At 44.2% G+C, this 23,078-nt stretch overlaps 1 protein-coding gene and 1 long non-coding RNA gene across 2 annotated transcripts in view; one reads left to right on the top strand and one right to left on the bottom strand.

The window, feature by feature from the left end:
* Positions 1 to 23,078, top strand: part of LOC137521722 (uncharacterized) — a 152,162-nt gene that overhangs the window by 31,701 nt on the left and 97,383 nt on the right. The window lies entirely within an intron of this gene.
* Positions 10,860 to 23,078, bottom strand: part of LOC137521721 (insulin-like growth factor III) — a 60,725-nt gene continuing 48,506 nt past the window's right edge. Inside the window, exons 3-4 of the mRNA XM_068241379.1 lie at positions 15,050 to 15,178; positions 10,860 to 12,354 (exon numbers count right to left, since the gene is read on the bottom strand). Of these exons, the coding sequence (XP_068097480.1) occupies positions 15,051 to 15,178 (128 nt within the window). The 3' untranslated portion in view covers positions 10,860 to 12,354; position 15,050. The remainder of the gene's footprint in view (positions 12,355 to 15,049; positions 15,179 to 23,078) is intronic.

Here is a 23,078-nt window from a genome sequence, read left to right as displayed (position 1 = left end):
ACCTGGGGCTTCTACCAGCCCCCTGGCTTTTTCCGCATTCCCGACTGTAATTAGCACTATTGCGGGCCGCAACGCATACAAAATCTATGCGTGCGTAATGCGGCAACGCGTATTTTTGTGCGCGTTGCGGCACGCAATAGCGTTAATTACAGTCGGGAATGCGGAAAAAGCTACGCGTGGCCAGTCTTGACGAGCCTGTCGGCAAAAACGAAACTAGCTGGCAGCGGGGGACCAGAGGATTAGTGAGTGGCTGCGAGGGCACAGGACTGCTGCAGGGGGTTGGTAGAAGCCCTAGGTGAGTAAAACTCATTTTTTTTCCTGGCTTAAGTGTCCCTTTAACCTCTTGAGGACCACAGTGTTAAACCCCCCTAAAGACCAGGCCATTTTTTTTATAAATGGGCCACTGCAGCTTTAAGGCCTCGTTGCATGGCCGCACAACTCAGCACATAAGTGATACCCCCCCTTTTTCTTCCCACCAGCAGAGCTTTCTGTTGGTGGGGTCAGATGGTCCCCCGGATTTTTGTTTGTAAATATTTGTCTTTATTCTTTAATAAATGTCCCCCCCCCCCACACTCTCCTTCCATCCCCCTGCCAGCCGATCACTGTCAGGTCTCCCAGGGGGACAGCTGTGTCACACGGCTGTCCCCAGTACAGCGCTGCTGTAGATTGCAGTGCTGTACAAGGTAATTAGACTGCGATTTCGCCATCTAACAGTCTCCGAGCGATCGCCGCTGAAGGCATCGGGGTGCGCGATCTCCTGCAAAGCGAGCCCCAAGGACCTTATGCCGATTGGCGTTAGGCGGTCCCGGGGCTGCCGTCATTGGCGTGATGCGGTCGGCAATAGATTAATACCAGATGGTAAACGTTGCGATCGCATTGAGTGGAAAAGGAAGCTTTCGCAAGCGTAAATGCATTTGCGATTGTGCTTGCAAGTGGAAAAGGAGCCTTTTTGTACTTCTAAACTGTAGACCATAAGAGGGTCATACGGCTCTGGGGGGCCCCTACGCTGCATGTTGGAAACTAGAGAGGGTCAATGAGATGCAGATAATTCAGAATTGATTACGGTAACTCTGATGCAACTTGTTCCATAAATGTTTGCAGCTTAAAAATTTACCCATCAAATTCCACTTTGGCCGGATTCGATTGGTCAATTTTCAAGCTGCATAAATTTGCATACATAATTTGCATAATCTTGCTGCATTAACAGCACAGCTCATAAATCAGGACTGCTTAGCCCTTTCCTTTTTTTGCAATAAATATTACTGATTGTCTTCATTCAAAGCATAAGCATGTCTAATATGCTCTAACATCCAACTAAAATAGTGCAGAGTAGTTCAGGCGCCACACAGTTCTGCTTCATGACAAATATTTTCATTATTCCACTTTAACCTTTATTCAATTATGTTGTTCAGGTCTGTTGTGACTCACATGGCCTTCAAAAACTATCCTGTCAGCTATTCTAAATGCACTGCACAAATATCCTTATTTGGCAGCGAAAATAGGTTATATTTTGTAAGCTAGACTGTAAAAGCCTGAAAACCCAACATCAAAATAATTCCTGCAGTGTGTGCTTGTAGGAAAATGTAGCTTGTAAATGGTTTAATCATCTTTTTTATATTATTATTTTATTTACTTTTATATAGTTAAGAATAAGAATTGTTCTGTAGAGACTTAAATGAGAAGGAATCAAGTGCAATTCTAAGTATGTACAGAGTTCTGTAAAAAAAAAAAAAAAAAGCTGAGAACTTTCCATTATTTTACTGAACTTTAATTAACTTTTGCTTTTTTTTGCTTTTTTTTTACATTATTAATTTTAAAAATATTTACAGGTAGTCAATGCTTGCCCATCGTAAAATCTTATCTCAGCCTGATTTCCATTCTTAAATGTATCAGTAGTGTCTGCATTTTTACTGTTCGCAAGATGAGTCCCTCTGGGTTGTTTCAACCCCCCCCCCATCTGTGGATTGAGCACTGAACTGCTAGAGTGCCTGGGGCAGAAGGCTGCGTCTAAAGCTAAATGCCAGTGGGAGGGCCGGGCTTCTGTACCAATATACAGCAATACATAAATAAAAGAGGCATTTCTGATGCTGATATCAGGATACTTAATGTAAAAATAGGTATCCTGTATATTTGTTTATGTTCTTCTATGCAGGTATTACAGCAAAGATGACTATATTCCTTTTTCAGCTAAAAATGTAAAGATTATTTATAGGTAAAAGCACACATATGATTAAGGAGTAGATGCATTAAAGTTCAGCAAGGTTTCAGTAAGCAGTGCATAAAGGACTTCTGGTTATTAGACCCTATCAATTGCATGAATCACACTTTATCCTATATGCCAGACAGTAGGTTCACACTTGTTCTAAAAACGTATCTGTGGCTCCGGTTTTTGGCCCGGATCAAAACCGGAGCCACGGATACCAATGTTAAAAATAACATCCATCTTCACTTAAAAAAAAAAACGTCTCCGTTGCCTTTCCGGGGTATCCGTTTTGAAGACCTGAACGGACGTTACGGATTTGCAGGATTTTCACGGGCCTCGGATGAACGACTCGGAGGGGTAGTGAAAACCAATAGAAAAATGGATCCCCCTCTACACAGGCAGCTTTGAACACAGAAACGGATCCGTTTCCTGTGTCCCAGCCTGTGGGTGGGGGAGGGGGCCTCCATGCTGGAGGGGGTAGCAGCCAGGATGGCGGGGAAGGGGGGGGGGGTGTTCCCCGCTTTCTCCCTCCAGCTATTATATAATGACCTGTTTCATGTCAGCAGAAGTCAGGCAGATTCCTTGCAAGCGGAGGAAACAAATCCCCAGAAGTCAGGCAAAGTCAGGTAACAAATCCCTACCGCAGAGCACTGCCCACTGAGAACCCCCATGATGATTTTTTTTCATTACTAAACATGTTCAGCACCCTAAAAAGCATCTGCTCTGCAGTAACTAAGCTGAAAGGCCCATGCTGCCACATTAGATAAGAAATGGTGCTGAATGGTTTCTCACTAAGGCTAGGTCTACACCTGTCCGTTGCAGATCGGATCCGTTTCTCCTCTTTTGTCATATATTATGCCCAGCCCTGGACAGGGGGGGGAGGAGGGGGTGCGCTGAACTGGAGCGGAAAGCAGCCAGGAGAGCGGGGGCAACCTCCCTCACCTGGGTCCCCCTCCAGCTATTTGCGCAAAAGTTGCTGATGTAGTGTAGGTAGCAAGCGGGGTAGCTTTCCTTCTTTCCTTGCATTCCACTGCTCGCCGCTTGACTTTCTGCAATGCCCCCCTCTATACTTCGGAGGGCGGCATTACAGGAAGTCACGCAGCGAGTGGAGGAAGGAAGGAAGGTGAGCTTCCTGGCTCGCTGCCTACAGTACATTAGCAACTTTTTTTTTTACTTTTCTATGTTACTAAAGTTATGTAAATGTAATCAGCTCAATGCAAAAAAAATGCAATATTTTTTTAAAACTCTTTCTTTTCATTAAATTGCAGCTGAGCGCCAAAAAGCATGCTGCTTGGCCTCTTATGTGAGAGAAGACTTCTGCATTTATATATCACTGACATTCTGCAACAGTTCCCAGAGTACTTAGTCCTGCCGCTAACTGCCCCTCAAACGAGCGCCCAAATGAATCCCTACCATGGTCGAGTATTTTGTTGCGGGGGTGGGGACATGAGTGCCCAGGTGAAATTCAAACCTGAGACTATAGGGCTATCCATTGTCCCACCATGCTATCCAGCTGATTGGCATGCTGTAGTGGTAGACCTGCTCCTCCTTCCCACTATCCATAGGACAGAATGTGCTCTTTGGCGTGGAGATGAGTAGCTTGTCTAAAGAGCAATACACAGTAAACTGTCACCTAATATGATCATCAAAGATCAAATTTGTCAACAAGTATCCACAAAGGGAGCTTAATTTCAGTGCTTTATTGGCTTCAGAGGATTTACCATATTAACTTATTTTTGACGGTTATGTCAAAAGTCGCAATCCACTGACAACCAGAATGGCGTACAGATCTGCTGATATACATGTGCCATTTTCAGCAGCAATGTTTTGGTCTTGGTTGGGTGGACACCTTTACACTTGGGGTGAAACCCATCAGTACAAGGTGTACATAAGTCGTCGTGATATTGAACGCAATTACCGCCGTGCACCTGATCAAGTACTTGTGACAGACATTTTCGACTGATTTTGTCTGGAAATCGTTTGAAAGATCGCTCGAATGGCAATGTTACAACATGGATTCTCTTCCAATTCAATAAAAATTATCGAATTGGAAGGTCTATCGGGCTGCAATATCGAGTGGTGTATGGGTACCTTTAACCACTTCAGCTTGAGGGCTTTCTTTACCTTATGGATGTGAGCAATTTTCACATTTCAGGGTTCCTCCCATTCTTCGCCAATAACTTTACCGTTACTTATCGCACCTAAATTTTCTATTGTTTGATTTTTTTCCAGAACAAATTAGGCTTTCTTACTAATTACTTTATTTTCTATGCATTTTAAGGGTACAATATGAAAATAAAAAAGACACTACTGTATTTCTTTATTTCCATCCACTATAGTTTTAAAATAAACAGTGCTATTGTAGATAAAACCTACACATTTAATTTGCCTATTTGTGCTGGTTATCACAACATTTAATTTACATTCATAGGGCAATGTATGTGGACAATATTTTATTTTGAAATAAAGGTGGACTTTCTCTGTTTTCTCTTTCTCCTCTATCACTAATTACAAGCCCTTGTTTAAAATAATAAAAGTAAATTAAAACAAGAGAGAGCTGCTCTTTTTGATAAGAGGGGCAGACTTACAGGGAGTTGGGAGTTAATCTGGCCCAGGGGGAAATTAACTGTCCTCGTCTCGACTGAAGGTGGGTCGAAATTCATCCTCGCTTTATGAGCTAAATCATGTGCCACTATTCAGAGACACCACTAAACAGTTGGAGCAATGGGATAATATGCCCTTAGGGATTGTTGGATGCATAGCCCTCTTACAAATGGTCAGTTTGGGGTGCCTGTTATACCCCATGCAGACCCTAACCCTGCTGAGCAGGCTTGCTGACGTGATGTCTCTGAACAGGGCATTTACTAAATATATATGGCCGGGAAAAGAGCTTGCATTTAATTGGAGAGATTACATTTAATTGGAGAGATTACAGCTTCCTAAAGATCTGGAGGGTCTCAGAATACCAAGTGTAATGCTGGGGATACACGGTACATTTTGTACCGTATATCGAGCCGCTCGATAGATTCCGGCACGTCCCCGCAGGCGCCCAGATCGATTCCCTGTTCGTCCCCACGGGCGGCTTCTTATCTTCTTTTCGTTTTTTCTTATTCTCCTGCCCGCGGTATCGAGTGGGGAATCGATCCGGCACGGTATCGGACAGGTCGGAAATTATCAATCAAGTCATCAGCGGCTCGATTACACAGTTCAAAACAAACCGTGTATTCCCAGCATTAGGCACTACAATCTATCTTGTCTATTTAGACTTGTAAGAGATTGGAGATCAGAGATTGGGTATTGGGACTCAGTCCTTCTTCCAATCTTGATATCATGAGGTAAATTGCTGAGCTTTGGTCATTGGCCGGCCTTCTGCATTTGCCATGGTCCTCACTGTCGCGGAGACTGAAGCATAGTTTATTGGTAATAGTCATGTGGAAAGAAGTAAGGAAAATGTTCTCCCTGCCATGAAAGATATCAAAATACATGCCTTTATGGGGCAGCCTAATTTTGCAGCTAGTATGTCCCACAACATGTTTTCTAAATTAGAAGATATGGGTATTAATAAGCTGGGTCACTACAAGAGCATAGGTGGTACTCGTTTGACGAGCTGAGAGCATCATACTGTGTTCCACATTCGCAATTTCTCATGTATGACCAAACAACCAAACTTCTTCAAAATAGTGAGGCAATAGCGTGCTTGGTGCTTGACCCTCTTTTGATACCTTCCTCAAACCTTCCTTATCTGTATTGCAGAAAGCGCTAATTTCCCTACAAAGCTACAGTACAGGCAATAAATAAGGGCTGGTGCAAACACCTCTCAAATTCAGATGTGTAGGGGGGCATTATTCGGAGAAATACTGCAGTTAGAGATCGTGTACTTGGGGAGAGCTGACGCTGACCTATGGCACTGTGTGTGGGACTGCTCCACCATACAGAAGTTCTGGAAAAATGTACCAGTAGTTCTTATGTGAAAGCTATATGCTAGAGAAATTGTACACTGAATGCTGCACTATACCTGCTTCACTTTGTAGCCACTCCTTCTAAGGATACTCAACAAACAGATACAATCTCTACAATCTCACCTATTGCTCATCTGATTCTATTGGCAGCTAAATCGCTGGACCTACCCTTCACCTCCTAACATCAGTAATGTACATGATAAACTGAGCCATCTACTTTTTGGGGATGAGGGCACCTTGATGACTTTACTTTTTTTTTTCAAGGCAACCCTGAGCAAGAGCAACTACCGAAACCCTGTTATGACCTTTATTAGGCAGCACCCTCCAAGTAGCTAGAGATGCTTATTAGTCATTTTCCCAGCCAAATAGTGGATGCCCCCCTTAATTAGTTAGCATCTTCTTCCTCCAAGTAGCTAGTGATACTTATTAGGCCACATTCCCCTTTCTAATAGTCAGTGACCCCCATTAGACTGCATCCCCCCTCCAAGTGGTCATTGACCTGCCCATTGGATATCAATGTGTAAGTGCATTATCTGATGGCAATGCACACAGGATGGGGATGAATGCCGAGGCACCTCTGGGAGGTGCTCAAGGCACACTAGGGTTCCATGGCACCTAGTTTGAGAACCCCTGCTCTAATACTTCAAGATACAGCTGTTAAAAGATTATTTAAACCATGGAAACCATATCTCCTTTATTAGCTCAAGGACCCACAGCTACAGTAAGGGGGGTAGTCTGTTTAATGTTACTGTTACTTTTTCTCAACTGCTTTCTCATAGGTATAAGATACTGTACATTCCCTTACACATCCACTTATGAAATCCCCTTGTAGGGAGCATATGTGTTAGTGAACATGGTGATATGTTCACGGAATGGAACATGTGGATAAATTCTTGTATGTTTATCAGAAATTCCCAATAAAACATTATTGGAAAAATAACAGTAATATACCCTCATTGCATACATATTTAAAAAGCGTAGTCCCCAAGGTAGCAAATTAGGGGCCTGATTCACAAAGCGGTGATAACTTAGTTATCACGCCTAAAAGACTTTAGGCGTGATAACCTTTGCACCGCTGAGTTAGCACCGCTTTGTGCTCTTTATCGCGCGCAAAGTCCCGCGCGCAAAGATTTGCTCGCGCAACTCCGCGCGCAGCGCCCATAGGGTGTAATGGGCGCATTGCGCGCACCGTGCGCCGCGCGATTGCGCACACAAAACTTTGCGCATGGAAAATTTGCACGAGTTTCCTCTTATCATGCCAAAACTGAGTTTAGGCGTGATAAAGGGCTTTTCACTGGTGTGCAAACACTTTGCACCGCTTTGTGAATCAGGCCCCATGTATTTTCTTTTAAATTCCGTCACTTTTTGTTCTTTTTCACAAGAGTTTTATTTTGGTGCAGAGTATATGAAAATAAAAATGTTATTGCTTTTGGTTCAGTTTGTCAACAAAACAAATTCACATGACATAGACCTCAACCCTAAATCATGCTAATATCTATTCTACAACATATCATGGTTAAAATATTACCACATATGTCTCATTTAAAAGCTAGCTCGGTATTTAGCAGGCCATTACCCCCAAAGTGTGCCTGTAGCTTTCTACAGGCCAATTTTTAGCACTATTCTTTGTTTGAAGATCGGCAGAAAAGTCTGGACATCAGAAAAAGGCCACAAATGTCACCATTATGAAAATAAATTAACCAGGGCTATTCAAATACGGGTAGTTTGTAAAGTTCAGACTCGTGTAGTTTTCCCAAGTTTGATCATAATTTAGACAAAAATGTATGTGACATAGGTCCAAGCTGTAAGACACATTAACATTTATTCTACAACTCCATTTAGATTAAAATGAGCTCACAAGTACCTCCTTTGACAACACAATGGTTGCACAGCAATCCATTATTCTCTTGGTGAGCCTATGGCTTTTTGCAGTCCATTTTTTTTCTCTTTTTTTTTTTTTTTTTTTTTACAGTTTTTTTTACAGCACCATCCTTTGTTTGCATAGCTCCAGAAGAAACAGGACATCCGAAAAAGGCCACAAATGTCACTATAATGGAAAGCTAACAATCAGAGCTTTTCAAAAGTGGGTGTTTTGTAACACAGCTGATAGCTGCTCAAGACGTGAGTATCATGTCCAGTTGACTAAAGGGCTTAAAGGATACCCGAACTGACATGTGACATGATGAGATAGACATGTGTATGTACAGTGTCTAGCACACAAATAGCTATGCTGTGTTCCTTTTTTTTCTTTCTCTGCCTGAAAGAGTTAAATATCAGGTATGTAAGTTGCTGACTCAGTCAGGAAGTGACTACAGTGTGACCCTCACTGATGAGAAATTCCAACTATAAAACACTTTTCTAGCAGAAAATGGCTTCTGAAAGCAAGAAAGAGGTAAAAGGGGGAATTTCTTATCAGTGAGGGTCACACTGTAGTCAGGAATGAGTCGGCCACTTACATACCTGATATTTAACTCTTTCAGGCAAAGAAAGAAAAAAAGGAACACAGCATAGTTATTTGTGTGCTAGGCACTGTACATACGCATCTACTCACACACCCATCATCTCCATGTATGTCATGTGACAATCTCATGTCTATGGCACCAGTAGATATCTACTCACACACCCATCATCTCCATGTATGTCATGTGACAATCTCATGTCTATGGCACCAGTAGATATCTACTCACACACCCATCATCTCCATGTATGTCGTAACAATCTCATGTCTATGGCACCAGTAGACATCTACTCACACACCCATCATCTCCATGTATGCCATGTGACAATCTCATGTCTATGGCACCAGTAGATATCTACTCACACACCCATCATCTCCATGTATGTCATGTGACAATCTCATGTCTATGGCACCAGTAGATATCTACTCACACACCCATCATCTCCATGTATGTTATGTGACAATCTCATGTCTATGGCACCAGTAGACATCTAATCACTCACCAGTCGTCTCCATGTATGTCGTGACAATCTCATGTCTATGGACAAATGTCTATGGACAAATCTGTGGCAAATCTCATGTCTATGGAACCATTAGAGATCCAGTCACTCACCCGTCATCTCCATGTATGTTGTGACAATCTCATGTCTAAGGCACCAGTAGACATCTAATCACTTACCAGTCATCTCTATGTATGTCGTGACAATCTCATGTCTATGGCACCAGTAGATATCTACTCACACACCAGTCATCTCCATGTATGTCATGTGACAATGTCATGTCTGTGGCACCAGTAGACATCTACTCACAAGCATGTGTGTGAGATGTTTTGTCCACAATCTTGCCTTCATTGTCACTGGACCCTTTATTGGGGCCAGTTTATGATTCTTGTGCTTGGGACACCCCTTCCCTTCATAACACACAAGTCTGGTGACAAAACTCTCATTGGTCTCATCACCCACTACTAGAAAAAAATAAATAGCTCTGCAAATAGTTTTTGGGCGTCTCAGAAATTGTAAAAAAAAATTACTCCTTTTTTCTGTGTGCATAATCTTCATTGGGAAATTACGGACAATGTTTATTCAGTGTTTTATTGGATAGGGAGTCTATAGATTGGAATAACTAGAGAGGTAGCAGACCTCATATCTGTGAGTTGAACGATATCTGCTGATATACGCCATCATTCTTTAATAAGGAGGTGGTCCCATCCTGTTTTTTTCTGTGTTCTTTTTTTCTTATCTTTACACACAGATGTACCATTGCTCCTAAACACTGTAAATGGCATTCTCTGTAGGCAGGGCCGGATTTCTGGAAAGGCCACAAAGGCCTGGGCTTTAGGCGGCAGCTGCCCAAGGAGATCGGCTAGACATGGAGTTTTTGTCCCTTATGCTCCCTTTCTATGTGCAGCCCCACATCTATATAGCACAGGGGTAGGGAACCTTTGGCTTGGGAGCCAGACGTGGCTCTTTTGATGGCTTCACCTGGCTCACAGACAAATCAGTAGGGGTTGATTCACTAAGCTACACTGCTCAAGCGGTGCAGCTTAGTGGGGCAGTGCAAGTAAAATTTTTAAAGTAGGCACGCTACTGCTGTAGCATGCACTACTAACTTACTCACGCTCCCCCCAAAACGAACAGCTGCTCCAACTCTCCCACTCTGGACCATGTCAGGTCCAGTGACTTTGTAGGACAAGATCCCCGCACTTTGATTGGCCCAATAGGCTTGCCTGTCAATTGAGAGGCAGCCTATTGGGCCAAAGTGCGGGGATCTCGACCTACAAAGTGAATCAACCCCCAAATCAGCTAGCTAATTGTACAAGCTGTTAGTCAGTATTTCTTCACTCCGGCTCTCGGGGAAATTGCTGCTGTTGCTGAAACCCAAGAGAAGCAGAAGACATGTATGACACTTCCACTGCCTGGCGAATCAACTGTATACACATCACCATGGCAACATGGACGCGAGCCCTCTGCTGCGCATGCGCACTGTCCTAGTTTGAAACATATTGTATGGCTCTCATTGGAAAGCATTTTAAAATATGTGGTGTTTATGGCTCTCTCAGCCAAAAAGGTTCCTGACCCCTGATATAGAACAACCAGCTCTTGGGTGTGAAGAATCTTCCCCATTCCATGAGCAGCACCCATTTCCACGTCTATCATCGATGTACAGCAGCCTTTACAGCTCCTTGTTTCCCATTGAAGGGTGAGTTGAGGACAAACTTCACCAAAAGACACAGACAGCATTTAAAAGTGAAAGGGAAATGTTTTATTGTTTCCCAATTTTATGCATATCTAAAAAAAAGACATAAAAAAAGTTTGATTCGCATATTACTTTACCATAGTGTTATGTGGAATATCAAGGGTCCTCTTTAAAGTGAACTCAGGACAGTGAGAAAAAGTAACGTGTAAATAGAAACTATTTGGTCTCTAGAAGGGACCATGCTTTGTCTTTTCCTCTTTTTGCCTCTGCTCCTCTGCCACTTTGGTAGCTGCATCTGCAGTGTGACAAGTCTATATGGTCTCCCAATATGGTCACCACATCTCACTCTTTGAATTTAGCTCCCATGCGCAACTACAGGACTTCACTAGAGCCGCCCCCATCCTGTGGAACTCTCTCCCACTTCCCATCAGGCTTGCCCCCTCCGTCAGCACCTTCAAGCAAGCCCTCAAAACTCACCTCTTCAAGAAGGCCTACACCAGTTGGCCGATGTCATAACTATTAGTGCAACCTCTCTCCTATCGTGTCACTACCCCCTCCCTTTAGATTGTAAGCCATTGGCAAGACCCTCCCTCCTTGTGTATCCTACCTGATCATGCATCCTGCTTACAGAATAAGGTGAACTTGAATTATTTTAATTATTACTCCAGTGCATGATCTGGCATTGTGTATCTTATTGCTTTTTACCTGTATTGTGTTTTTTATCAACCCTATTGTCATTGTCTTTAACCTTATTTTTTGTCCAGCGCTGCGTAATATGTTGGCACTATATAAATCCAATAAAAATAGTAATAACTGATTTTCACTATGGGCAGAAAAGGAATTGGCTTTAAATGACAGCTCCACCACACTTTTTAGCGTTCCAGTAATGTCAGTGACTGAAAGCTGTGGTGTACAGAGTTATGAAGACAGTTGTAAAAATCAAAAGGAAGTTGTCGGGACACCAGCGAGATCCTTCCTGGGGAGGTGACTATCTGCCTACAGGAGAATTTCTCATTTTACTTTTGAGTAACACTTAAAGTGGTATTAATAGTCCATGGTCCTCATAATGAAAATCTAATTTAATGAGTGCCATTTAAAGAGATGGGGATAAAGATAAAGTAGGCGACAATGAAATGGGGTGATTAAAGGAGGCTAAGGTAATTTATAACTTTTACAAAGGATCTGAACTAAAAAAAAAAAACATCAGCATTCCCTACAGTATACTTGGAAAACAACAAGGTGGATTTGGCTACATAGGCTGTCCAATAGTTGCTGTACAATCGGCACAGCGCTTCAAGTCCAAACTCATTCACAGCTACTTGTCTACAGCGGTGCTCCTAGAATTATTGTTGCAAAAGCTCAGGGGAAATACTCTTATTCCGTCATACGATTCAATTTTTTTCTAGTTTCTCCCCATATTTATTGCACATTTCCGTGGCAGAGTCTCTTTGGAAGGATTTTTTGATCATCCTGGAATCAGCTTCAAACTCAAGAGATAACTATCTGGAGATCCGGAGGATAATCCTAAGATCCCTTTTCTGCAAGACAGAAGATGACATATATATAAATAATGTACATTAAGAAATATAGCTAAATATAGCTATAAAGAAATATAGCTAAAGAGGAACTCCAGTGAAAATAATGTAATAAAAAAGTCCTTCATTTTTACAATAATTATGTATAAATGATTTAGTTAGTGTTTGCCCATTGTAAAATGTTTCTTCTCCCTGATTTACAATCTGACATTTATCACATGGTGACATTTTTACTGCTGGAAGGTGATGTCAGTGGAAGGAGATGCTGCCTGCTTTTTTGCAGCTGTAAACAGCTGTTATTTCCCACAATACAAGAAGGCTCCCACATTGTGATGTGAGAACCATGGTCCTGACATCACACTGTGGGTGGGGTTTTACCACAATATCAGCTATACAGCGTCTCCTGATGATCCGTTTGAGAAAAGGAATAGATTTATCGTGGAAAAGGGGGTATCAGCTACTAATTGTGGTGAAGTTCAATTCTTGATTACGGTTTCTCTTTAAATCTTCCTCATTAAATTACTATAACATTACCAAATGTATAAAGCAATAACTCCCAGCTTTCCCTTTTTCAGAGGGACACTTCTTTGGGAACCAAACCCTTCTCTCCTTATTTCTTCCTTTTGTATCCCTCTTTCAGGACTAATAGACAAATCTATGTAAATATATTTGTTTTTCTATATAAAATGTGTTTAATTCACTTGAACTGAAGAAATTTTCTTCCCATCCTTTAAGTTGATTTTTTTTATATTCAAATGTTAATGTGAAGAAAAACTAATAATATAAAAAAACTAATAATAATAATGATAAACAACCAGTGTGGTTTGAATGATAAAACTACATCTTTTGCTTATGAATTCTTTGTTGTATGGGTGACAGGGGGTGTAACTAGAGGTGTAGTGGGGGAGTGACTAGGGGTGTGGCAAAGTATGATTAGGTGTGTGGCAAGGGCGTGTCTTAATGGTGTCCCTTTTTCTATCCCAAAAAGTTGGATAGGAGATAGGATGACTTGGGGTACAACACACCGGTAAAAATGCTCCGCACTCTACTTGGGGTACAATATGATGCATCAGGCCATGATGTATTAGGCATATGATGATGTAGATTTATACAGATTGATATGCAAATGTACGCAGCTGGAAAGTAGATTAATGGAATGAAGCTACTGTAGGATTTGACTGGTCCATTTTCAAGCTGCATGCATTTGCATTAAAATTTGCATAAATTCTGCACCAACCTGGAAATATTAGCATCTCACTGACATCAGAAATTGTATAGAAATAGCAATGTAGCAATGGGGGATGCAGGGGCTGCAACTACACCAGGGCCATTGGAACTAAGAGGCCCACTTGGGCCCTTCCTCCAGTTGCTCTTTATTGGTGATGGAATGCTATTGATCACCTCTGTATGTGCTTTGAATAGTGGTAATCATTAGCCAGCCATTCCTCTCCTCGGCTTACACCTCTCACACGATGGCTGCTTGGTGGTCTGTATCATATAATATTCATACATACAGTGCTGAGGACAGGTTTGGGGACCAGTGTAAGATTTACACTGAGGTCCATGTCTATGCAGCTTCATCACTGACACAGAAAATGCATAGTAATTATACAAACATATTAACCTTTTGAGGACCGTAGGCTTACACCCCCTAGTGACAAGGCTATTTTTTACCAATTAGGCCACTGCAGCTTTAAGGCCTCGCTGCAGGGCCCCCCCCCCCCCTTTTTCTGCCCACCAACAGAGCTTTCTGTTGGTGGGCTCTGCTCCCTCCTGGGATGTTTGTTTAGTTTTTCACAAATATATATTTTATTTTATTTTTTTATAAATATTACTACTTTTGTTTAAATGTAATCGTTGAGCAGTTAAGTGCACGTATTCTTTGTATGTGCATGCTCAGCCAGACTGGACATTTTATAGAGGAACCTCAGTTGTTTGAGTGTAAATCCACCTTGTCAGGAACTCAACCATCATTAATACCTATAGATATCCAGCAGCCACTCCCCGTACTTGGGCTCGATGTTGCCACTGACTTTTTCATATTTTTTCATTGATATGTATGAAAATACTTCTGTTGCTTTAAATAAGGGGAAAAAAAGCAAAAAGGCCTTAAAACATTTGTCTTATAGTGGAGTGGTGCCCAATGGAGATGAGGTGCTGGGTAAACAAATACCCCCCTGCCCAAGTCACTTTACGAGTGGTTACATTTCCTACGTCAAATTGTACATTGGCCAGAACCACTAGCAAACCTGCACTTGGAGTTCTCATTCATATGACTGGAGTAGATATCAGTGACATCATACAGGTGCTGTGCTGTGAAATTTCCTTTAGGGAGCAAGGCCGTACTCAATGGTTAGAGCTTGGGACTCTGCAAAACTATAATGCATGGTAAAAGGTCAATTAGACCTCCCTCTTCTACCTCGGCTTAAAAATAGATGAAAGGGTTTCCGCACTTATTTAAAAAAAAGACATCTAAAGTTTTACGGTACATGACGTTAAAAAAGTGCGGTTTCTGCACTTTTTAACGTTATGTACCGTAAAACTTTAGATGTCTTTTTTTTTAAATACTGAGGTTGAAATGGACAATTTGGACAGGTGAAAGGATTTATTTTGGATCTCTATGATTCTCTCTACGTCTTTGCAAACAAAATGTGTAGAAAGAATGTTCTGCATGTCCATCCACTCTGATTGTACCTACCTTATTTGCCAGTCGTATTCGTTAAGGGAGCCGCGCAATAGGATTCCAATATGGAAACACTGCAGCCACAGAAGCAGCACTCTTCAACTATACCGGGCCGGGACTTACTGCGGACTGAACCAGGTTTACCTTTGGTGAAATGTAAAGAAAAAAATTATAAAACTCTAAAAAGTAAAGTACTATCACATAATATAATACAGTAAGTGAAATACTTGATATTATATTAATAAACTCCTTCAAGTTATGAATATGAAGCACTCCTGAAAAATATCTAGTGGAATCCTTTATAAGTCAGCCATATTTATGGAGCGTAGCACTGCTGTATGAACATTGAAATCAGGCTTGCAGGGGGAGGGCTTTCTGTTAGTTGATCAGGGAGGGCGGTACTTACCAGAGATGGTCAATAAGAGCCCAGTTTTTCCAGCTGGCATATACATTTAATGCAGATTTTAGATTGGAACTGGGCCAATCCAATGTGACTGGAAGTCTGGGGGGAAGGGGGGCCGTGTTGGGTACCAACTACTCACCCTCCCTCCCTCTGATACAGATCTAATGTTGCTGTGGTTCTGGGCAAGGAGACCCCTGGCAGATGGGTCCTGCAACTGTAAGGGTCACCAAGGGGGAAAGAGGATATGAAGGTGGGGGGGGTTCTGTTCTCCGTGTCCTTGTTCTATTGTTTTCCCCTGGTGAAGTTATTCAACCAGCTTGGTTGAATAACCCTTCGGGACTCCCTCCTCGTGCAGGCCTCAGAAGAGCTCGGGGCAGATCCGTACTGCACACACACCACTGGTATGGTTACAGTGGTCACCTTCATGGGTTCAGTATTACAGGAGATTTTTATCCAAAACTTTTGTGGTAGTGTTCTGTGGACTGATGAAACAAAATTAGAACTGTTTGGGCCCGTGGATCAACACTATGTTTGGAGGAGGAGGAACAAGGCCTATGAAGAAAAGAACACCTTGCCTACTGTGAAGCATGGCGGGGGTCAATCATGCTTTGGGGCTGTTTTGCTTCTGCAGGTACAGGGAAGCTTCAGCGTGTGCAAGGTACCATGAATTCTCTTCAGTACCAGGATATATTGGAAGAAAATGTAATGCAGTCCATCACAAACCTGAGGCTTGGGAGACGTTGGACCTTTCAACAGGACAATGATCTCAAGCATACCTCCAACTCCACTAGAGCATGATTACAGATTAAAGGCTGGAACATTTTGGCGTGGCCATCGCAGTCACCAGACTTAAATCCGATTGAGAACCTCTGGTGGTACTTAAAGAAAGCAGTTGCAGCGCGCAAGCCTAAGAATGTGACTGAACTGGAGGCTTTTGCCCATGAAGAATGGGCTAAGATACCGGTAGATCGCTGCAAGTCACTTGTGTCAAGCAATGCTTCAAAACTGGAAAAGGATGTTGTACTAAGTACTAAGAATGACTGTCACTTGGGGGTTGAATAAAACTGATAATGATGTGAGCACAGAAAAGACATTTGTGGTTATTTCATTATAAATGTTATGTTATATTTGTCTGACTTACAAGTGCCTCTTTGATTTAATTGTAAACAAGATGACTGAAATGATCAAAATCAATGTCAAACTGGCCAAAACACTCAATTTCAGTGGGGGTTGAATAATTTTGAACACAACTGTATGTATATATAGATATATAGTTATATATAGATATATACATGTATAGTATTCATACATATATATTATATACGTTTTTCTTTTTTTCTGTAAAAGAAGTTGAGCGTCCTCTGTGGCCGCCGGGACCATGAATTCTCTTCAGTACCAGGATATATTGGAAGAAAATGTAATGCAGTCCATCACAAACCTGAGGCTTGGGAGACGTTGGACCTTTCAACAGGACAATGATCTCAAGCATACCTCCAACTCCACTAGAGCATGATTACAGATTAAAGGCTGGAACATTTTGGCGTGGCCATCGCAGTCACCAGACTTAAATCCGATTGAGAACCTCTGGTGGTACTTAAAGAAAGCAGTTGCAGCGCGCAAGCCTAAGAATGTGACTGAACTGGAGGCTTTTGCCCATGAAGAATGGGCTAAGATACCGGTAGATCGCTGCAAGTCACTTGTGTCAAGCAATGCTTCAAAACTGGAAAAGGATGTTGTACTAAGTACTAAGAATGACTGTCACTTGGGGGTTGAATAAAACTGATAATGATGTGAGCACAGAAAAGACATTTGTGGTTATTTCATTATAAATGTTATGTTATATTTGTCTGACTTACAAGTGCCTCTTTGATTTAATTGTAAACAAGATGACTGAAATGATCAAAATCAATGTCAAACTGGCCAAAACACTCAATTTCAGTGGGGGTTGAATAATTTTGAACACAACTGTATGTATATATAGATATATAGTTATATATAGATATATACATGTATAGTATTCATACATATATATTATATACGTTTTTCTTTTTTTCTGTAAAAGAAGTTGAGCGTCCTCTGTGGCCGCCGGGATCCCGGCGGCCATAGAGAACGCTGATAGCCGGGGTAGGTGGGAGACACCTGGTCGCCGAGTCCCCGCAATCAGAGCGGGGAGATGGGGATCCTGGCGGCCATAGAGGACGCTGATAGCTGGGGGTAGGTGGGAGAAGCCTGGCCGCTGGGTCCCCGCAATCAGAGCGGGGACATGGGGATCCCGGCGGCTGCAGAGGATTACAAAACAGCTGGGGAAAGAAGCCTGGGTCCCGCTGCACAGTGCTGATCGCGCGCGGGACCCAGGCAGCCAATAGCAGCGGCGAATTTGGCCAGCTCAACCTGAGCCCAGGCTTACCACTTCCAGCTCCTAGAACTGAGCCCGAGCTCAGGTCTGGATTACCGCCAGGGAGGTTAAAAGGACCTCTGTCATGAAAGTCTTAAAATTTAAAATCCATGTGAACATATACAAATAAGAAGTACCGTATTTTTCGCCGTATAAGACGCTCCGGCATATAAGACGCACCCAGATTTAGAGGGCAAAAATCAGGAAAAAAAGAAAAAACTAAACCTAGGTGTGTCTATGATGCAGGGGTGTCTTAAGGACTTTTTACCTCCCCCTTTCCAGTTACATTACATACTATTACACCACATATGGGGACAGTGTTGTGTCCCCCTGTGCCTGCTGTGTCCCCCTGTGCTGTGTCTCCCTGTGCCTGCTGTGTCCCCCTGTGCCTGCTGTGTCCCCCTGTGCCTGCTGTGTCCCCCTGTTCTGCCTGCTGTGTCCCCCTGTGCCTGCTGTGTCCCCCTGTTCTGCCTGCCGTGTCCCCCTGTTCTGCCTGCAGCCCCCTGTGCCAGTGTCCCCCGTCCCCCTGTTGTGGCATTGTCCCCCTGTCCCCCTGTTGTGGCAGTGTCCCCTGTGGCAGTGTCCCCTATTGTGGCAGTGTCCCCCTGTTGTGGCAGTGTCCCCCTGTTGTAGCAGTGTCCCCTGTGGTAGCGTCCCCTGTGCCTGTGGCCCCGTTATCCATGTGTCCTCCAGTGCCGGTGTCCCCCTGTGCAGGCAGCCTGAGTACACATACATTACCTGCTCCTGCCGCCGCGCTCCTGGCTCCCCGATCCTCTTCTTCCATCTACCGCTGCCCGCTGCTGCCCCCGACGAACATCGCTGGCCGGTCTTAGCCGCATGGATACGCTATCAGCACACCACGTGCCGGGGTCACGCATGCCGCCTTACAACGCTGGCCGGTCCTAATTATCCGCGCAGGGATACGCTATCAGCGTGCGCCGGGTCACACATGCGTATGCGTGACCCCGGCGCACGTGGTGTGCTGATAGTGTATCCCTGCGCGGCTAATTAGGACCGGGCAGCGTTCGGCGGCATGCGTGACCCCGGTACGTGGTGTGCTGATAGCGTATCCCTGCGGCTAATTAAGACCGGCCAGCGATGTTCGGCGGGGGCAGCAGCGGGCAGCAGTAGATGGAAGAAGAGGATCGGGGAGCCAGGATTGGAGCCAGGAGCGGGGCGGCAGGAGCAGGTAATGTATATAGTGCTTCCCTGCGAACCTCTGCATCCCGAAATCCGTACCTTCGCCGCATAAGACGCACCCACTTTTCCCCCAACATTTTGGGGAAGAAAAAGTGCGTCTTATACGGCGAAAAATACGGTACATTTCTTCCAGAGTAAAATGAGCCATACATTACCTTTCTCCTATGTTGCTGTCACTTACAGTAAGTAGTAGAAATCTGACATTGCTGACTAGCCCATCTACTCATAGGGGGTTCTCAGGCTCTTCTTTAATTTTAAAAGCACTTAGTGAATGGCAGTTGCTCTGTCCAACTGCCAAAGAAGTGTACGGTGAGCAGGCAGTCTGGCCAGCATCATTGTATAAATCTTTTTACAGGGAATGTCTTTATAAAGAATAAAGGCCATGCTGAGAATCCCCCATGAAGAGGTGGACTAACCCAAAACCTGTTGGTAATGTCAGATTTCTACTACCTACTGTACGTGACAGCAACATAGGAGAAAAGTAATTTGTGGCTCATTTTACTCTGGAAGAAATGTACTTCTTCTATGTATGTGTTTTAAATTTTAAGATTTTCGTGACAGTTCCCCTTTAACCTCTTGAGGACCACAGTGCTAAACCCCCCTAAAGACCAGGCCATTTTTCTGCTATAAGGCCACTGCAGCTTTAAGGCCTCGCTGCAGGGTCGCACAACACAGCACACAAGTGATTCCCCTCTCTTTTCTCCCCCCCATTGTTTATTTTTTTGTTTATAAATATTTATGTGCTGTTTTTTTAAACAAAAAAGGCTATATTTCTTTAATCCTGAGCCACCGTCTCTCGCTCCCTCCCTCCCCCGGCCAGCCTATAACTGCGATCGGCTGTGATAGGCTTCAGCCTATCACTGCTGATTGCTCCTGTGTCCCACAGAGAGACAGCCGTGTCACACAGCTGTCCCCAGTACAGCGCTGCTGCTGATCACAGAGCTGTACAAGGTGATTAGAATCGCCGCTCGGAGACTGAAGGCGGTGTGGAGCTCCGCCCCCGAGCAGGAGATGTGCGCGCAGCCTGCACGCGATCTCCTGCAGTAGCCGGCCCCAAGACCTGATGCCAGTTGGCGTTAGGCGGTCCTGGGGCTGCCGCCACATTCAGGCCCATTAGTGTGACGCGGTCGTTAGGTAGTTAAGGGGCTAGAGACCACTGGCACTGAAATGGTCCATGCATGACCCAGTCGTGCTTGGCAAACAATAATTGAATAATAATATAATGTGAACCTAAGGGGTCATTACCTATACTGCCATCTCTGTGACATAAACACTTATGGCCCATATGCAATTAACTTTTTCTCCTAGTATATAATTTTTCAACATATTTTTATAATAATTTTCAGTACTTTACAATCATAAAAGTACCAAAAAGTAGGAAAAAAACCATCGAAATTATTTTGAGTATTTTCTTGCTTGCTGGCAGTTTAAAGGGTTTTTTTTATTGACCAGTTGAAAAAATATCACCTAGGAGAAGACTCAGAAAGAAAAGCTTATGGCCACTTTTTCTTCTAAGTTTTCTCTCAGGTGATAATTTTTCATGTTCTGTTTTAAATAACTTTTTAGCAGAACAAGGGAGTAGAAATGGCCTGAATGGTTCGCCGGCGAACTTCGGTGGTTCACGTTCGCGGAGAACCGCAAACTTTTCCGGAAGTTTGATTCGCCCCCATAGTGCATCATTAGGGTCAACTTTGACCCTCTACATCACAGTCAGCAGGCACATTGTAACCAATCAGGCTACACTCCCTCCTGGAGCCACTGCCCCCCTTATAAAAGGCAGGCAGCGTCAGGCATTGGACTCACTCGTGTGCCTGCAGTAATTAGAGAAGGGAGAGCTGCTGCAGACTCATAGGGAAAGCTTAGTTAGGCTCTTGTAGTCTTGTTAGCTTGCTGCTTGCTGATTCTAAAGTTGGCCATACACTGGTCGATTTGCCATCAGATTCGACCAACAGATAGATCCCTCACTGATCGAATCTGATTAGAGAGGGATCGTATGGCCACCTTTACTGCAAACAGATTGTGAATCGATTTCAGATTGTGAATCGATTTCAGCCTGAAACCGATCACAATCTGTGGAGCTGCTGCTGCCCCCCCCCCCCCCCCCCCCCCCGCATACATTACCTGTTCCAGCCGGCGCGAGTCCCCTGGTCCCCGCTATCTTCTTCTCCGCTCCGGGCTCCAGACCGTTCCTGCAGCTACTTAACTTCTTGTCCAGGGGAAGTTTAAACAGTAGAGGGCGCTCTACTGATTAAATTTCCTGCCGGGACAGGAAGTTCTGTGTAGCTGCAGCCGGTCCGGAACCCAGCGCGAAAGAAGATAGCGGGGACCAGGGGACTTGCGCCGGCCGGAACAGGTAATGTATACCCTCTGTATTGCGTCGGTCGTTGGGCATTCGAACGCCGCTATCGACGCACTCCCGACCCGCCGGCGATCGGAAAAAATCTTCCGCATGGATGGATCGACGGGAATGATCGATTTCGGACGGAAAGCGATCGTTCTGTCAGCGGTGTGCGCGGCGATTTCACGGCCGTTTCGATCACTGTGATCGAAACAGCCGTATATCGGCGGGAAAATCGTTAGGAGTATGGCCCCCTTTATTGCTAAAAAAGCACCCCTCAACAGCTCTTTTGAGAGCTAATCTTTTTGGCCCACTTGCATTACATACAGCCCTGTCAGTCAGTTGCAGCTGGCCTTTGGTGTAATTCCTACTGTGCCACTGCCAGGCCCAGCACATTCAGTGACTACCTGTGTGTGTGTGACAGGCTGCTGCAGATTTTTAATCCCATCCCAATCACTGCACCTGTTCACTGTTCAGTGCACCTACCTACCTACCTACTTACCTACGTGAGCGCACGCATTGTTAATACTACCAGTCATTGCACCTGTTCACGGCGGTACGTGTGTGTGTGTGTGTGTGTGTGTGTGTGTGTGTGTGTGTGTGTGTGTGTGACAGGTGCACATTTGTAATACCGATCACTGCATATACCTACCTTTTGTGTTCAGTGCATTCACCTACCTACGTGAGTGCACGCAGTGTGATATTTAATATCACCAGTCACTCTACCTGTTCACGGTACGTGTGTGTGACAGGTGCACATTTGTACTCCCCATGACTGCAAATACCTACCTGTTGTGTTCAGTGCACCCACCTACCTACGTGAGCGCACGCAGTGGGATATTTAATACCACCAATCACTGTACCTGTTCATGGTACGTGTGTGTGCATATACCTACCTGTTGTGTTCAGTGCACCCACCTCATCACTGCATATACCTACCTGTTGTGTTCAGTGCACCCACATACCTACGTGAGTGCACGCAGTGTGATATACCACTCCGTGCATACCTGTTAACTGCACCTGTGTGACTGCACATTGTATTAGTTAAGTCAGTGCATACCTTTCACTTCATCCCCCCCAATATGGACAAAACAAAAGGCAGAGGCAGGTCTGTTCGAGGACGCGCTGTCGTGATTTCGTGCGGCCCTCGACCAAAGTACAGTGTTCAGAAGAAGGCACGTGCCATCAACCCCCAATATTGTCAGGACGTAGTTGACTATTTAACACAGAACACCTCATCTTTCTCAGCTTCCGCACAGAAGCGTGACATATCTTCCTCCTTCTGCTCTGATTCTGGCACCCCACTTAACACTCAGTCGGCCGCCACCACCAAAGTGCCAACACCCCAGGGCTCAGCAGTGTGGACATTTTTTTGTGTCTGCCTCAGATGAGAGCAATGCCATCTGTACTCTCAGCCACCGAAAATTGAGCCGTGGAAAGACCAAGACCCGCGTAGGTACAACTAGATACCTAAACTGTACCGTGATGTTGAAAGGCAAGTGGTGACATCTCTGGCATACAGCATTGGATCAAGGGTCCATCTGACCACGAGTGCCTGGTCTGCAAAGCACGCTCAGGCCTGCCCGAAGACTAAGTCAGTCCCCACACGCAGCACCTCTGCCTGCACGCTGTGTGACTGCCTGCCCCAAGACTAAGTCACTCCCCACAAAGCATCTCTGCCCGCAGGCTGGTTGACTGCCTTCTCCGC

The sequence above is a fragment of the Hyperolius riggenbachi genome, chromosome 6 (genome assembly GCF_040937935.1).
Source record: "Hyperolius riggenbachi isolate aHypRig1 chromosome 6, aHypRig1.pri, whole genome shotgun sequence".
NCBI classification, from domain to species: domain Eukaryota; kingdom Metazoa; phylum Chordata; class Amphibia; order Anura; family Hyperoliidae; genus Hyperolius; species Hyperolius riggenbachi.
This window is presented reverse-complemented; position numbering and strand designations above follow the sequence as displayed.